Source organism: Electrophorus electricus, chromosome 15, assembly GCF_013358815.1.
Source record: "Electrophorus electricus isolate fEleEle1 chromosome 15, fEleEle1.pri, whole genome shotgun sequence".
Taxonomy (NCBI): Eukaryota; Metazoa; Chordata; class Actinopteri; order Gymnotiformes; family Gymnotidae; genus Electrophorus; species Electrophorus electricus.
The window spans coordinates 1,870,365-1,888,335 of NC_049549.1; the positions used below are offsets into that span (position 1 = coordinate 1,870,365).

Below are 17,971 nucleotides of genomic sequence, written 5' to 3' on the forward strand. Positions count from 1 at the left end.
GGGACACACCTGACTGAATGTGTTTTTCATAGTCTTCAAGGCATTTTAATTAAATAGTTTCTTCTCAAAGTTGTAAAAACATAAATAGTGAAAATTGACTGTCTACAAATGAGTTGATTTCCAAAACAAAAAAAATATATATTTGAAACTATAAAAATAAATAAAATAATAAAACAATTTTAAAAGCCCCTTCAGCACTGCTGCATTCAGAATTTTAGTTATTCACCATGGAAGTGTTCAGTGTATACAAGAACTTCTTCCAAGCTGGTTAAGAGAACACCAAGCCCCTACAAAGCTGTCATCAAAGGGTGGCTACTTATATATAATGATATTTGTCGTGATGTTATTTCATTCTTTTGATATTGTTTTATTCTAAAAATGTGGAAAATACTAAACAGAGTAGGTGCATCTAAACTTTTTACTGGCAACTTATATCAAACACAATCATCTGAAATGCAGTTCATCAATTTTCCAGCATATAAACACATCTCTGAATTCAGAATGGGGTACACACTTGTGGCTTATTTATGTACGAGATAAAAACTAGATATAACAAACCAAGTGCAGTTCAATTCACTGATCGCCCATCTAACCTCACCATAATCATATACTGTAAAATGAAGTTACACTACAAGTGAGGGATTAAACATGGTTTTCTTGTTCTCAAAGACTGTGAAATAGGTCAGAGGGAAAGACTTACACCACCCAGTGGCTATATATGAGAGACCATGGAAAATGGCCAAAACTAGGGAAAGCATGAGGGGAGAATAAAAAATAAAAACAAATCAAACCTCTCACATAGAACATATTTATTGTAATGTGATTTGTCATCCATTAAAGTAGTTATGACATGATTGTTATAAAAAAAATATACAAATATAAAAGCATCGCAAATTATTTAAAATACATGTATGAAAATGTATTAAAGTAATTTACATAATTTTGGCTATTTCAATGATAACCCACAAAATACACAGAAGGTACAAACAATATTAGTACATTTCTAAAATTAACAGACAGCACCTTTTTGTAAGACCATCTTTAAATATAGCAATACACTGGTATCACTGTTGCCATCCCTAGATTTTAAAAACAAATACAGCATGAAAGAATCCAGCAGGCTGGAAACATGTGAAAATTTGTTGTGTGTACATGTTTTTATTATGAGATGTAAATATTGATGTTAAATTATGGTAAACAAAAAAAAACAAAACAATGAAAAATCTTCACCAATCATTGGAACAGTCTTTCAAGGTATGCATGTCTGAGGTCTTTTTTTAAATAAAAAGGAGGAAGTTTTATTCTTTGAACATTTACATAAAAATTTAAGAAATTATTTCAACAGTAAAAATTCAATAAATCAGGACATTGTGCTTCGCAGACACAATTGCATGTCAACATACCCGCCTACCCTATGATATACAGCTCATAACTGACAAAAAAAATATTACAAACTTACAAAAGCTCAAATGTCACGTGTAACATTCTAGAAGAGCTCACTGATGCGTCACACCACCAAACTCTCACGACTCACTGCTCCATTCTGCAGAAGAGAGACATATTTAAATCAATAACACAGCACTGCAGCGGGTGGGTTTAACACACACAATTCCAGCACCTTTGGTCCACACTCTTACAGTGTAAATATGACCATTGTCAGACATTTGTTGGCCTTATTTTGCTCTTTTTTGTTTTACCCATTGCTTAAGGAAACAAAAGAAACTTTTGAGTTAACAATTTGTTATTTCCCCATCAGGACAAAACATCTTTAAATGGCGCAATATAAGATGATGTATAAAAGTCCGTCATAACTGTCTGGTTCTCACCTTGCGAAGGTTGGTCTTCTTGGACGAGGGTAAGCTGCCTGTATCGTCTGCATAGGGTAGGGGGGAGGCTGGCAAGCGATCGGGGTTTCCTACAGGCCGGGTGAGGGGCAGCATGGGCACTCCCCCGTGTGCACCCCGGAGCCGCTCCGAGTTGTCGGCGGTGGTGTCCAGTCGTTCTTGGCTCCGTGCTCGCTGCTGTTCGCCCAGCCTCTTCCTCTCCATGGCCTCCAGCAGCAGAGTGTCATCATACGCGCCACGACTGCCTGCGCGACTCCGCTCGCGGTCCCGCTCACGATTCAGCTCTATCAGGTCCTCACGGCTACGGGTGCGCCGGCCTTGCAAGCCGGGCCCGCGGGGATCGCTGGGCCCGACACGGCCACGGTCATCTGGGGAGTAGTCGCGCCGCCGTCGGTCATCAAAGTCGCGGCCGTACTCACGTGTGCCATTGCTCCATTCACTCTCAGAGCTGCAAGGCAAGGAAATAATCATCATGGATTTACGGTTTTAAGATTAAGTGCAGCGTTTGTAACTGAGAACAGTTCACCAACCTTCGAAGGTTTAGGATATGCTTCAATTAAGACTAAATGAAAGAGGCAGGTGTCTGAAATGTATAAGGTCATCATAAGACCTCTGACCCCTGAACCTCTTCACTCTACTCACCCTCTCCTGGGTCCTCGGTCTCTAGCAGAGCATTCATCATCTCTGTAACGCCGCCCGACGTCTTCAAGGTCCTCCATGGAACGAGTGCGGCTGCGGTAGCCCCCAGGCCCGCCCCCTCTCCTGGGATCGTCTCTGTATCTGTGCTGAGATACACTGCTGATGGTGCTCATGTTCTCGTCGTCATACACAGTGTTCAGCTGTGGAGGTCTGGCACGGACACGGTTGCGTACATCCGCGGGATCGTGCAGTGAGCTGATCTCGCTCACGCTTTCCACTGTCAGAGAAAATGAGCACAAGAAAAAGGAAAATAAAGTGGAAAGAAAAGAGATTGCAGGATCACAGGATGAGGAAGGAAGGGTAGGTGTGAGTAGGTGTCAGTGAGTGAGTGAGTGGAAGCAAGAAAAGGATTATGATACCAAAGAGAAGGAAAAATATTGGGTTGTATTAGTTATTCCACAACACAAATCACCAAAACTTTTGGCAAGACAAAAGAAGAATCCAGGAGATACTTAACACAGTCTCACCCAGATTGGCCTTTTGGATTCACTATAAATCACTCCTCAGAAATGAGAAATCCCAGAAATGGGGAGAGATTGCAGGGACAGACCCCAGCTCAAGGACACTCACGGCGGGTGTATTTGCCTGCTGAGTCTCCCGGGCGGCTGGGATCGAGGTTCCCCAGCTCTCTTTCCATGTAGTACAGTACACGCGTGGGATTCCCGTCCTGGTTGGCCTGGATACGGTATCCACTTCGAGCTAAAACACAACCAAGTTCAGCCCTCATACACTTGAATCAGAAAAGTCAGTGAAGGCATTTAAACATTATTTGTTCAGCTTCTTGCTGGTAGATCTCAGGCCTTGTACAGCAGTTTATTAAAGTAGAGGTTTGCAGGTGGCTTCACGGATGTATAGCAGGCAGAACCTAGAGTTTCTGCGACAAGTTTTCCCTCTTCACTTACTTTGGGTTGGTGCACCTTCATGGTCAAGCAGCAAAGGTACCTGAGATCCATGGCCAACTACAACAGGAGGAGAAAACATCAGTGAGCCAGCTGCAGCCGACCTGACGTTTGTAAAAACCTTCATCTCCCGGGGCTCAACCATGATGTCTTATACCTCAAGCACTCAGTGCAGGCTTGAGAACCTACTTTATTCTCATTACTTTGGCAAACAAAGCCAACATTTTATTAAACTAGCTACCCGAGCTTTACTGAATGCATTGCTTTCCAGAAAAGAAAATCGTTGGGTGCGGAAGAGCTACCCACCCGAGCTGAGGGCATCCATATCCCTGCTGAAGCCATTGGGGGCGTGGCCAGCACCGCTCTGTGTGATGGGCAACAGCGGAATGGGGGGTGTTGGTGTCTGCATCCCCAGGGCGTAGACTGGCTGCCCATATGTGCTGGAGGCGTAGATGGTTGGGGCATACTGACTGGCGAGGCCTGCTTTCACTGCCTTACCAGCCTCATACACTGTGAGCAAAAAAAAAACCCAGGGGTTAGTGTCTACATCATCTTTCACCCGCATAATACTGTACACAGAATGCAATAAATAAACTACAAATAAGCCATTAAATAATAAGAGCAAGTGAACCAAGTTGGTAAATCTGCAACTCAACAGCCATTCAGCTGTGCCTACTGGCAATTGCGGCAATAAATTTTGAGTTTAGAAGAGAAACTACATTTACTTCATTATGCAGCCACCATGGTAACTGCAGACAGGAACAACGCCTAGGTGAGTAACTGGGTGTATGAAGTCATGGGTTCGCTGTGAATGAATGGGTGAATGAATGGGTGAATGGATGGGTGAATGGATGGGTGAATGAATGAACGTGTGCACTCACGTGCTCGCGGGCAGCAACAGCGCTCTGGGCAGCAGGGGCAGCTGATGTAGCAACAGCATGTGTGAGGACAACATTGACACCAACAGATCCCAATAAAGAGTAACAGCAGCAGGAAACCAAGCACCACCAGCACTACAAGCAACCAGTCTGAGAGAGGAAGAGAGAAACTGGTTGGATCACATCTAACCAGTACCACAGCTTCAGCAACTACTGCCAAATACTCAACACTCAAAAGAGACGCTCAACAATTTTTCAGAACTGCATACAAATTTGCAAGAACATACTTGGGTTAAGGACATTTTGAAATTCTGAAAAATTGGTTACAGAATGCATGAGTGTGTGTGTGCTTAACTATGCAAACTGCAACTGGATGTCACAGCAGTACTGGCATAACTGTATGATTAACACAGGGAATACAACACACCACTACACAGTTCTGCATACCAGCCCAGAAAGACTACAGAGTTCTAGAGAAAGAGAGACATCAGCCCAACTGGTTGACTTCTAAACACAGCCAAACAAATCTGCCCACAAAGATCATAACCATTCTCTCCACACAGACACGACAAAAGTTAGGAGTGGACTTGAGCCTGGATATTTTGTGTCACCATCCCAGAGATTGAGCACCATCCACAACTACAACCAAGGGCTGAGCTATCCCTTGGAGTTTTCAAATGATGCACGAGACACCTTGCTCATACGGCCCAATTATCTTAATCATCCACTAGCTTCTAATAATAATAATAATAATACGCACCCGATTTAGAAGTGCCACTCTGGCATAACGTGCTTGAGGAACACCCCTCCCACCACCTCCCCAAATGATCTCCTCTTTATTTTCATCTTTTACACAGTAGCTTCCCTTCTGAAGGTTTGAGTGGAGATAAAAGTGCATAGCTTGAGCGGCATTCTAGTACTAGAGGTGCACATAGTGTACCTTCCATGATCAGTAAGTCAATGCCAGGCAGAAGGTCTGTAGTATTTGACTTTCTCTCTGTGAAAGAAGGAGGACAAAGCCATAATTATTGAAAGAGGCTCTGCTGCATCTGCCCCAGCAGAAACGTTATCTGCTCTTAAACTGCTCTAGTCTACAGCTCAGATTCACTGGTGACGACAAAGGGGCTCACGTCGGGCCAACGGCACTTGGTAAGTCAACACAAACCAAAAGAAACGCTCCATACGGCATTTCACCCCTTCAGCTCTACTACAGTATGCTAGCAAAATGCATCACTTACCAAAGGAAAGAAACACAGTCAGAAATGTCTATAGTGGTGACATTAAAAATGTGGCAGCAAAAAAAAAGAAAAGAAAAAGGATTTACTAAGGTTTGTACACATTCACAAAGTGTGCGTGTTCGCGGGGGGTGTGTGGGGGCAAAATATAATTCAATACAACACAATACCCAATACAATGAGCTCGGTGTAGTCCTCGCCATTTCCTGAGAGGTCCTGTGAGGAAGCAACACTACAGACATATACGCCGCTGTCACCCCATGCCGTCTGGGCGATGTTGAGGTCGGCATCTGGGTAGGAGCAAGAAAGGCAGTGGCTTCAGTGGGACACACCCAACCCACATTATTATCCTTGCTCCTTTTAAGGCTCTGCATAAACTGATATTAAACTAATGGTCAAGAAGTACTTGACTATTTATTCTAACAATAATATGGTATCATTGCTACCTATCAGCACAGCTGTTGGGAAGGCAGTATTTTGATCTACTCTGACAATGGTTACAAGTTTTACTAGTATCTTAATTACCGGTCTCTGCCACTCCTAGCTAGCTGCATGCCCAAACTTAACCCTCTTGCAATTTCAGGTCACCTCACAATTCCTGCAACTGTACGTCAGTAGATGTACCTAAATTCAAGGGTTTTTTTTTTTCAATCAGAGAAATTAACATTTGGAAGTAGTTCGACGGTAGAAGGAAAAAAGCCACTTCCAATTTGAACATTTGCAGCCGTTTGCGTTGTAGCATCACTGTTTCTTACTGTTGATTATGCTGATCTTGCGGCCCTGGTAGTTGTTTCCCAGCGTGACAGAGGTCTGTTTCGAGGCCACAATGCTTATGGTCCTCGTATTGTCCGCACACTCGATGTTGGGGTTGTAGTTGGGGTTGGCCTGCACCAAGGTGTTCTCAATACTGCTTGGATTCAAGGCAGCCTGGATTGGGTCTCGGCAGAACGATTTGTACTTCCAGGTGATCAGAGGGGCAACTGTGGCAGTGGTTGTGTAATCACACCTAAGAGTGACAGGCTGAAAAAGGATGACCACATAACGCTTCACTGGACAAATGACGTTGACCGCTGTCGTGAAGCCTGTAAGAAAAGATGAGATTAGTTAGTGATGATTAGTTAACCACCATTTCCAAACTGACAGCTACCAAGAGTATGGACAAACTGACATTTTTACCACAAAATGGCAGCAAGATTAAATAAGACTAATAAGATTAATATCCTGTCAAAATATAACATTCAAAAGAAATTTAAATTGCCATAAAAAATGGAAATATTGCTTCCATCATGTTGTGCACTGGTATTTGGTGACATGTTCAAAAAGGTTCTGTTAGCTCATGGTATTCAACGGCCATTGTAAGCAATTCCAAAGAGGGTGGATTAAGACGCCAACCACCAATTGAAACAGTGCGTGGGCTGGGAAACGGGAGGCGATTCATTCCAACAGGGATTCTGGGGATTCCAAACACTGTGGATACCTTCCATCTGCGATGATCAGTGTGAAAATGTTATAAATCATTTAACCATAAAGGGTCACTGTCTGGATGATCCGATTTTAAAAAATCCGATTTATTTTTCCAGGTGTGCACCTAGTTGACACTGCTTAATATCTTGGTGATAGACATATCCTCACTTGACAACATGAATGGTGTGAGTTATTTCCCCCTTTATGTAACCTAGAACTGTACCAGTTTTGGCCTTATAGACATAAACAGGCATGCTCCATCTTGCCTTACCTTTTCAACACTCTGCTCATGCGTATGATTTTCATATTTCACCTGACTATTTTACCACACTGTAGCAAAAACCCGTCAAACAAGCGTGAATAATATCACTATGTGAGCCAGACTTTACACATTTGTGTTCTTCTGGTGGAGACACTGCAAGACACATTACACTATACAGAAGAAACCATGAAATGCCTCCATGGTGTGGTTTATTTTAGCATAGCCTTTGGTGTAGCACTGTTCGACAGGTAAAGTGAGTAAGGCCAATAGACTGAAAGCTTTGACTTTCCAGTAAGGGTTATTTCATTAGTAGTACTAAAGAAAATATTTGTAGAATTTAGTAATTAGTAAACTTAAGCAAATTAATATAATTTATACAATAGCGTAGCACAAGAATTATGTACATACACACACACACACACACACACACACACACACACACGTGTGAGTTTTGGTTTGATTTACGCCATGATTTTTGACGACAAACCAAATGTTAATGGATGGCAATCAGTACTTCAACAAGGTATCCTTTTCAAATGCCATTGGTGACAAAATGGTGACATATTTCCTGATATTTATTACTGGTGGCTGTGGTAAGTTAAAAGTTTTTTTTTCCTTTTCATATGCAGTATCTGATCATTTCCATGACCCTGGTTAAACCATAACTTTTGTGTTGAAGCTCTTATTTTGACATCTTGCTACTGAGTATTTAAGCATTTAACAATTATTCAGCATTGTTGTGAAAAGAAAGTACTACAGGGGTTAAACATGCCTTTAGCAAATGTAATGCAATTATCATGATGCAGTAGTCATATCCCGCCACTTCTTGATAAGGAACTTTCATGCAAAACAATGAAAGTAAACAATCAGGAAAAGCACTTCCATGGTTAAGGCAAGCTACAGTAGACCTGATTCAGCTTCAGGAAACATACAGCAGGAATAATCTCTGGCTGTTGGGTCACCTTGCTATGTACAAAATTCATTTAGTAAGATTCATCACAGGTTGTTAATGATTGTCACTGTTAAATCACATGGAATGCAATTCAGCTTCAACTGAAAGCCTGTTTAGACCCAGAGATTATTCCTGAACAACTGGTGCACATCCATGTGGTTTGGCATCGTCTCACTTAGAGAGTTTTCAGTCACTGCAGCTGTAATATAAGGATCTCTCCACCCAATACCACCCTAGTCAATTCAGTTCTTCATCTTCTACTGCACTACTCTTCCCATGTTCACGAAAGACAAGGAGGTCAATGCTCACTGTATCCAGTTACAAGGGAATATATATTACTGTTCCTGAGAGCTCACCAGGCAACTTCTTGCTGCAAGCGTCCTGAAACTTTTAAAAGACAAAAAGCCTAACTACACATTAGTGAACATCTTCACCAATGAACATCTGAATTCCTGCAAGCTCAAACACTACGAGTGAAAGAAAACAAGATGTGGTTAAAAACGAAGTGGTAATCGTGTTTCTTGGAGCAACGCATATTCAAGAGAGCGAGATTTTCTATCAGGAAAAAAAAGGCTCGATAAAAGAACTAAGTAAATGCGAGATGCGGGGGTTAGGGTTAGTTTTACCCTACAAGAAAGCAGACTAGCGTCATTATATCTACGTGACATCACACTGAAATGCTGCGCTAGACGAAAGCGGACAGCTATGGGACTGTCCGGTGTCGATGACTCAGGCTTGAGCCACACCGTTGTCGGACACGCCGTGACCACCTCCCCACGCTCTTCACGGGAACGCGCACCTCACCTACTGCCTTATGTTAAAAGGGGTCATGTGGAATTAAAACATAACTTTCCAAGTAGGTTAATGATCATAGACCGGAAAAAATAAGGAACAATAGCACAGCAAACATGCCTAATAACTTTATAAAAGGTTAGTCATTTACAAATATATGTTAGGATATCACTTATAAGACATTAGTGCCAGGCATCTGACAGCATAACGTTAGGCCTTGACTACGCTGTTTTTGTATTTTATTCGCCAAATTTGCCTTCGCTTACAAAACCGCTAAACGGCACGTCTATCCAAATAACTTTAATAGGCTAAAGATTTCTAAAAAGACAAGATGAACTCACTATAGACATGTAACAACAACTGAAAATACTTAAAACTCCCGTACCTGTTACTAAGCAGATGAAAAGGATTAAAGTTAGTCTCATTTTGAGATATGGTCCCCTAAATTAATGACAAAAAAGAAAAAAATATATATCCAGCGTTAAATACCAAGGTGCGAATGGAAAATTCGATCACACATTTGGGGGGGAAAAAAGGATCCGCAGCTTTCTCGCAGTATTTTCCTCACGCAGGTATACCCTCCATTTTGTGTGTTGGTCTGAGACAGTAACGTGAAACTCCACAGGTGAAGTAGGAAGGCAGACAGCACCTCACGAAAGCTGCTTTACCTGATCCAGCAGGGGTTCGGTTGATAATAATCTCTATATAACTATGTATTATGAAGGGAAATTATTCTAGTGAGTCTTTAAAAATACCAAAACGGGCTGATATGGATTACCTTCTCTTGTTTGAGTATAAATGTAGTATGTTTTACGTTTTATATTTAACGGGCTACACCCACTGTCCCTCAAGCGCAGTGAGAAAATGGTTTGGTCCTCTTACGCACACGAAAAGGTTAATGATTACAGACACAGCACAGTGGGTTACGCGCACACGCCACTAAAGTCGCACATCACACTGTAGTCATGGCTATATTAGGAACTCTGGGTCTGAAGGGTTTTTCTCTAAGGGAAAAATAGCCCAGTCTGAATCTCCAGGCTTCTCCGTACTTGCAGTCCAGAAGGCCGGAGCCCTGACTAATTCTGCCGTTCATCTGAGTGATATTCAAATCTGGACATCAGATCCGGTTCTGAATGTTGATGAAATGGTTCATGTAATTGTTGGTCCACTGGTTCATGTAATTGTTGGTCCACTCTGTCATCACACCTGACTCCCAGGTAAAGGGAGGATGGGAAATCTGTAGGACCTGGATCTGATCTGAACACTTCATCTTGAGTCGGCTTTAGCAGACTTTGCTGATGGGATTACTCAAACACGGATGTGATGATTTAAACAAAAGAGAAACTGTTTTGATTCAATACTTTTATTTAAATTTAATGAGGATATGTATAGTAGGTTGAAATGAAACTATAATTTCTGATCTTCATTAACAGTTGGCGAACATGCTACGAAACTCACTGATTCTGTAATCTCAACTAAATAAATGCAAAAAAAAAAAGAGAAAAAAAAAAGTAAGTGTCTGAATATTGAGATCACATAATCAAACCGTCTGCCTCCAGTGGTTATCAAATGTGAGCCAAAGTTTCAGCTTGTAGACTTTGCTTTTAACTAAAAATCTGAACTTGAATAACAGTTTGTCCAGTCATTTCTAAATGTTATATAAATGTACTGTAGTGACACTAGTGAGTCTTAGAAATTATGGATATTTTGATATTTGGATGTTTTTTTAAATAAAATTATATTCTCTGCTCGACAAAAAAATGGTGGCAATTCAGGTGTGTAACTATAAATCACCACTTTAAAGAATTCACAGACTAATTTTAAAGAAACATGGGAATCCACTTTCCATGTTATAAAGACTGAAAGAATAAAATAAGTAAATAACGAATAAAAAATCTTTATTGTAACATGTTAACATTAAATATTAGAAAACGAGAATACCATGGTCCTTGAACCAAGACTAATTCTATTTTTTGTCACGAATGTAAAGCAGTTAGGAAATAACCCCAAAATTTATATATATATCAAGACAAATATGCTATGTTTAACCAAGTCATAATTGTAAAATAATATTTGTAACAGTACTATGGGCCATGAAGACCCATCGCGCTACAAATGAAAAATGCCCTGCAATTACACAAAGTACATTAATCAAAATGAGAACACGTGCGCTACATTTTTTGTGGTGCAAAAAAATAAAATAAAAATGTGTTCAACTTCAGAAACTGAAGAATGACGTTAAATCATTCTGATTAATATGTTTTGAGCCGTTGCAGAGCGTTTGGTAACTCGATGGGTCTTCCCGGCCACTGTAACTATGAGAAGAACCTTGATTTCATACGGAAAAAAACAAGCAAACGCTACAGAAACAGTGTGACGTTCACAGTTCAGTCCAGCAGCAACCAATAAGAAAAGGCATGGGCGTGGCCCAACGAGTTATCGCGCACACTCCCGTCCAGCGGAAACCAATAAGAAGAGGTGTGGGCGTGGTCCAACGAGTTATCGCTAGCACTCCCGTCCAACAACAACCAATAAGAAGAGGCGTGGGCGTGGCCTAGCGAGGATCTGCCAGGAGCCCTAGAGAGAAATTCCTACTTTTGCGTTGCAGAGGAAACATTGAATCCCGTATTAAAACAGAGGTAAGAACTGGGTAACAGTTGTTTAGCATTCATCCTTATCCCACACGATTTAACGTCCGCCGTGTGACTTTTATGTCGCCGTGATGTTTCAGAGCCATTTAAAAGCATGACAGCATCGTGATTAGGAAAGTCTGAACGCACAAACAGGCTCCAGCCTTGAACACCGATGTCCTGAGGGAGTAACGACGCACAATTACACCTCGTCCTTGCTGACAGGCTGCCATTCGGCCCTCGGCGGGTTTGGTGATAATTGTTTGAATGTAGGTTAGTCGAGCTGGCAAGAGAAAGCCTTGACGTGTAATCCTTTCTTCTTAATAATATCGAGCGTCTTGTTGTTGGATACAGGCCATGTATTGAGTCTGCTGGATGTAGATTTCCAGACAGGCTTATCTGCTCATTGCTGCATATAACGCTTGTGCACGCAAAGCTTATCTGCATTATACGCTTATTATGATTATTATGAATGTTTCTATTACTAGGAAACAAATTAAAATGCTCCTGTACACTTGCGATTTTAATTAGTGAAATGAGTCTTTAAAATGATAAAACGCAGGGGTGAATAGTGTCTTTGTGAACCAGGCAGTCCGAGCCCCTGGTGAAGTGCATTTTAACAGATGAATTAGTTGAACAATGACACATCAAAAAGATCAAAACAAATATACCCTTAAAATGATGTAAACATTGTGCAATTTCACATACTTAATTTCACATAGTTTTTCAGTATCTTAATTTTGTATGAAACCTGAATATATATATATATATAATTTTTTTTTTTTTTTATTATTATTTTTTTTGTGTGTGTGTGTGTGTGTGTGTGTGAAATTCACAAAATCCACATTTGTTTTTGTTTGTTTGCTTGTTTCTTCTGAGTTAGTCATTTCACACAGTCACTTAAATATAGGAATGTTCAGTGGTTTCACTTTTCTCTCTCCCTGATAAATCCAGCCATGGGGAAGTCCGCGTTCTCCTTGCCAAAACCCAAGAGTCCGGCTCATGAACACCTAAGCCCAAAGGAGCCTGACTCTGAACCAGAACAGGATGAGAAGAGTGACATTTTGCAGTTCCCTTACGTTGAGTTCACAGGCAGGGACAGTGTCACTTGTCCCAGTTGTCAAGGCACAGGACGAATACCAAGAGGTAAAGGCATGGCTGTCAATTGCACCTGTTCACTTTTAACACTTTTAACTGGTTCACTGGCTCCACTTATTTCTCTAGTGATATTCTTTAACAAATTTGGAGCACTACAGAACTGCTATGAAATGTATTAAGTCAATATGTTATGGTACTTATGGTGTGCTTTACCTCTTGTCCAGAACAAGAAAATCAGCTTGTTGCTTTAATTCCATACAGCGACCAAAGACTGAGGCCAAGACGAACGTAAGTCTCACAGTACGGTTTCATCGTGTCTCACACACACTACAGCTGTGATACATTCCAGCTCTTCTGAATGTGTTGCTATGGAGATATGTGGCCATTGTCATTATCCAGCAGGGTTACCTATGAGCTTTATGATCTGATTGAAGAAGTTTAATTCACCCCCGATGGAGGCTAATACCAGGCAGCTGAAATGTTACATAAGAAAATACTTGTGTTGTCATTTACCATTCTGTTAAATACGAAAAGGAAGACATGCACTGGTAGACATGCAAACTTACCTACATGAAAAACGTTAACATATTGAGAGTGCTGTTCTGCATATGCATTGCTGGTTTATTCCAGCAGCCATATTATATGGCATTATCGCTCATATTTTACATATATACTCTATCAGATGGAAACCTTTGTGTGACTGTAATATGGATGTCTGTACATTTCCAGAAAGCTGTACGTCCTTTTGTCAGTGCTGTTGTGCATACTGCTCTTCGTGCTGGCTGGGTTCTTCCTGTTCCCACGTGCCATAGACGTTCACTATATCGGTGTGAAGTCTTCGTATGTCACTTTTGATACAGAACAACGAATCATGTATATCAACATCACAGTAAGAGCTTATGTTTCTTCCATCTTTGGTGGATTGGCACCTTGTGTGAATGAAGCCCTGTTTTAAAGCTTAAAGAGGGCTAATCAGATTACAGATACACTTTGAGCTACACTCAAGATGGGTGTAGGCATTTTGAGCTGTTTGATGTTGGTGGAATTAAATTTGAATTAATCTGTTTTTTTTTCCTTTTTCCTTTCGTTTGTTAGAATACTCTCAACATTACTAACAACAACTACTATCCTGTAAAAGTGGCAAACATCACAGCACAGGTGCAGTTCTATAACACGGTGATTGGAAAGTCACTTATGAGCAATGTGACAACTGTTATGCCCCTGGACATGCAACAGGTACATTCTGAACAATGGTGTGTTATTGTCAAGTTTCAGTTATCACTGCTTTCATAGCAGGTCCTGTTTCACATATCTGTGCATATCTGATCTTAACACAGGACCACTGATCTTAGTAGTCCTGTAGTTGTATGCTTTTCAAAAAAAAAAAGTAACATTAAAAACATAGAGCCTCTCGGCTGTTTACTTTTCTACGAGAGCAGGCTACACCTTCAGCGATGGTTGGGTGCAATTATGAAACCTTAGGAGAGGCAGAACTTGGGCCTCATCTCTGGGCAGACCCCGCTAGCACAGCTGAGTTACTCCACCAGAGGGAGGAGAGGAGGTGACAAATGTTTCGCCACAGAGGATGGTGGAGACTGTGGGTTTAAATATGGACTAGGGAAGGAGGAGCTTTAGGCATCGGCTTCAGTTATTTCATAACTCCATTCAGCAGTTTATGTTCAACAGTTATCTTGATGTTAGAACAAGCCAGAACAAAGCAAAGGTATCTGGTAATGTTGTTTACCACACCTAGTCAGATTTTACTGGCCTGACCTCATTCCCAGTAGTGGAATGCTGCTGCTAGTCTAACGTTCAGGATATTGCAGGTCTGCAGTACCTGATGAATACCCTCACAGGCCACTGAACCATAAGCTTGAGCCTTTAATGGATTCACATATCAGACTCAGTGTAATTTGCTTCTTCTGGATGTTTGGCCACAACCGCAACTACACAACCTCTGCCGTTTCTCCGGAAAATGTTAGGTTAGTTTAGGGAGTGGCTCTGAATGCTGTTGTTTTTGAGGTCCCGTTCAGAATGAGTCATGAACTCCTAATCAACCTGAAGTGGAGATAACAGCGGCAGGGTGTACACTGGAGACCTCACAATGAGTCTGCCATTGTGTACAACACATTGGAGGAGGTGGATAATCCAGACATGATCCCTAGACTAGAATAATGGGAATTCAGATTTAAGCAAGCGTTTCTTAATTTAGCTTTGTAAATACATGCTCTAGAAAAAATATTGTTTGCAATCAGGGCCAGATGTTAAAGAAGCATGCAATTTTTTTAGATCCTGTATATTATCCCTATTATATGAATTTATGCTGTGTTTTTTTTCTATTGAAGTGTTGAGAAAATGTAATTAGAAATGTATTAGTTGTTACAGTGAGCAAATCAGCTTTGGACGTCCAGTGTGCCCTTTTCTCTGTTACACATGATTTTCTAATCAGGCACCTTTAGTGCTTTGTGAATACTGTGTGTAATGCTAACATCCGCTATCAGCTCTGAAGCTCTGCTCCTGTGCAGATGGACTTTTCTGTTCTCACAGTAATGGCCAACGAGATAAGCATTTTGTAAGTACTCTTACAGTTCTTTCTTATCTGAACCTGGAATTGCCAGGCACATTTTCATTAAACTTTATTGCGTGTGCTAAAACATTTGTAGGGTTCTGCCACACTTCATCAAAGAAGGAGCCCCATCCCCTCAATCCTCATTTTTCTCCCAAGTGTTTCTCTCTAGACATGGCATGCTAAGTCCGTATTCTACCCTTCTCTCTGCTGGATGCATTCACAAAGTTATTGGCAGAGTGGGAGGATCACCTCCTAGTAGAGAAGTTTCCTGACTGGTTAATACAACTCAATCATGTTTAAATGTTTTTGCTGCTGATTAAACATTCCAGGACAGTCATAGACACTTTCTTTTTCAGAGTGGCTGTTTTAGTGAGAGCTATCAGGGTGTAGACACAGTTGAGTGTTAAATTGTTTACATCCGCTTAAACATTTTGTCTATTTTTCAGTGATTTCTGTACATTGGAGTACATAAAAGTGCACAACATTGTGGTGTTGATGCAGTAAGTACATAATATTTGACTGTTAACCATATTTTGAATATATTGTTAGACCAATGGGAACATCTATGTGATTCTTATTCTTACAGGTTATTAACAATCAATAACTCCTTTGTGTTGGGGATAGTTGTTTTACTATGTTGTTGAATGGAACCCACGCATGTGTGTTGGGGTTGGGTTCACCTTCCCGTCTGGTCTGATTGTCTTTCCTCAGGATAACTTTGACCACCATGTACCTTGGCCATGCTGAACAGGTTTCCCAGGAGCGATACCTGTACTTGGACTGTGGCGCGAACTCCACCAGCCCCAGTGGACATATGATGGTGATTGAGTGACCCCTGACCTTGACCCAGAGGACACTAAGCTTCTATTCAACAATGCGTATCAGAGAACTGTGCCCTGAATGTCCCCTGGTGCCTGTGTTTGGTGAACTCAGAAAGGCCGCAGTTCCAGTCAGAATGATCTCATTATTGTTGTCTCACCAGAGTTGGATTTGGGAGATGGAACAACTTTTGAATAACTTTTAGTGACTGAGTGGGTGAAGTAGAGTGATTGCTTTGGCTTTGCATTGCATTGTTATCTTAAACTTTCAGTTCCAGTTTCAGTGACCAAGAGAGTTAAAGGAAGAGGCTTGTTTATGCAGAAAAGTGTACAATAATATATTGTCTATTAAAAAAATATGCAATGCAGTCAAAAAGGTTAGACTTTACTCATGAACCACAAAATTTTCCATATGAAGAGTGATGAGCTATGTGAGGAAAAGAATGTGCATTACTGTGTTAAGAACCACCACAGCTTCATTTAACACACTTCTCCAAATTATTAAAGTTAAAATCTATTTTTAAATAATGATTTGGCGATATATTTTAATAGATTTCTAATGTATACATTTTTAGTTTTAGGTAGGGGTTTTAGGTTTTTAATTTTTTTTAGTTTTAGGTAGCGTCATCGTGGATAACCACACAATCAGAAGACAATTAATCAACCGAACCGAATAATTGACATGCTGTTTATTTTAGGCCAGAGTCTGAAAATGAAACATTCGAAAGAAATTAATTTCATAAGATGAAAACCTTTCAAAAAGCGATATTAATATTGCTGCAATGTGCTCTGCTTAGTGTTGTTGCCTTTTTGTTATTGTTTATGGGTTGTAATATTGTGATTTAAATAGTGATGTGGCCACCATACATTAATCACTCTCAGACTGTTTTTTAAAATCCTTGTCCAGTTCCAGCTTACGTTTAGCAGTCTAAAAAGTGTTATATTGCAAGAGCAATGCAAGATGCATTTACTGTATATCATTTACTTACAATCTCCAGAAAGATGTATTTAAAAAAGTGCATCGTGTTAGCATGTGATTCAGAAGTATGGTGTGAGTATACCATATGCTCACAAGGTGGTGCCATTTTAACAATTTTTCTCTTGATTTTTTTTTTTTTTAGAGAAACGTGATTTAGAAATCATTAAATGGTAGAGCGAGTTTCATAGTGAAGTTTCTCTCTTTTTCATTTAAGATGATCTTAACACCACGATACTTTTGGAAAACGAGTCCCAGAATGTATACGCAACACATGTGAACGTGCCATTTTGAGATTTTATGATGCATCATTACAAACCATTTTCATCCAGACGCTTGGAAATAAAGAATCTTAAAATGTAGAGTGTGAAGTCCTACTTTAAAGATCTAGTAGGGCTGTTTATCATATTAAACTGGTCCTGTGACTGAGGAAGAGCGGGAGGAAGGGAAAGGAGCCGTCACTGTACTGTGACTGACCGTGGCTGTGGTAGGGTGCTTCCTCGGCTGGACTACCGTTGAAAGGGTTTAAATGCCCCGATGCAGCGCCCTGGGTGTCTCTCAACAAAACAACCACGCACATCTGTTGATGCCATTGGAAATGGTTTTTGCTTCCTGTCCCAGTTTCAGGAGAGATGCCTGTTCTCTTCCACTTTAATGAACCCTTTGAAACATCATTCCATGGCTATAGGCTATAAACCTATTTTATGATGGATAATTGCTTGTGTATAGACAGACAATTATTCTGTCTGCAGTGACAAAATGTTTGACAGCTATATAATGTGCACTGGTCTAGCTAGTTTACTGCCATTAAAAATCATTCAAAGCATTAGTGAATAAGTAAGTCATCTAATGTAA

At 40.6% G+C, this 17,971-nt stretch overlaps 2 protein-coding genes across 3 annotated transcripts; one reads left to right on the forward strand and one right to left on the reverse strand.

The window, feature by feature from the left end:
• Positions 1-797: 797 nt before the first annotated feature.
• On the reverse strand, positions 798-9,610 carry lsr (lipolysis stimulated lipoprotein receptor). Of its 2 annotated transcripts, XM_027025639.2 has the most exons (11): positions 9,411-9,610; positions 6,311-6,637; positions 5,726-5,845; positions 5,261-5,317; positions 4,324-4,470; positions 3,749-3,952; positions 3,446-3,502; positions 3,114-3,242; positions 2,487-2,760; positions 1,827-2,292; positions 798-1,543 (listed from the first exon to the last, which is right to left on the reverse strand). In XM_027025639.2, exons 1-11 carry the CDS (start codon positions 9,448-9,450, stop codon positions 1,508-1,510), a joined length of 1,857 nt encoding a protein of 618 aa, XP_026881440.1. In that variant the 5' UTR covers positions 9,451-9,610; the 3' UTR covers positions 798-1,507. The 2 variants fall into 2 exon arrangements, with proteins under 2 accessions (XP_026881440.1, XP_026881441.1); XM_027025640.2 differs by lacking the exon at positions 5,261-5,317.
• A 1,964-nt stretch (positions 9,611-11,574) lies between these two features.
• tmem106ba (transmembrane protein 106Ba) lies at positions 11,575-17,478 on the forward strand. Its single transcript, XM_027025647.2, has 8 exons — positions 11,575-11,664; positions 12,610-12,801; positions 12,978-13,041; positions 13,483-13,642; positions 13,849-13,989; positions 15,279-15,325; positions 15,769-15,822; positions 16,034-17,478. The coding sequence occupies exons 2-8, from the start codon at positions 12,612-12,614 to the stop codon at positions 16,152-16,154; spliced, it is 777 nt and encodes a 258-aa protein (XP_026881448.1). The 5' UTR covers positions 11,575-11,664; positions 12,610-12,611; the 3' UTR covers positions 16,155-17,478.
• The last annotated feature ends 493 nt before the right edge of the window (positions 17,479-17,971 follow it).

Coding starts and splice junctions, on each gene's coding strand:
- lsr (XM_027025639.2), bottom strand. CDS start 9,450: ATGAGACTAACTTTAATCCTTTTCATCTGCTTAGTAACAG. Junction 5,318..5,725: donor CACCGAGCTCATTGTATTGG/GTATTGTGTTGT, acceptor CTTCTTTCACAG/AGAGAAAGTCAAATACTACA. Junction 2,293..2,486: donor GACCGAGGACCCAGGAGAGG/GTGAGTAGAGTG, acceptor CTTGCCTTGCAG/CTCTGAGAGTGAATGGAGCA.
- tmem106ba (XM_027025647.2), top strand. CDS start 12,612: ATGGGGAAGTCCGCGTTCTCCTTGCCAAAACCCAAGAGTCCGGCTCAT. Junction 13,042..13,482: donor AGACTGAGGCCAAGACGAAC/GTAAGTCTCACA, acceptor GTACATTTCCAG/AAAGCTGTACGTCCTTTTGT. Junction 13,643..13,848: donor TCATGTATATCAACATCACA/GTAAGAGCTTAT, acceptor TTCGTTTGTTAG/AATACTCTCAACATTACTAA.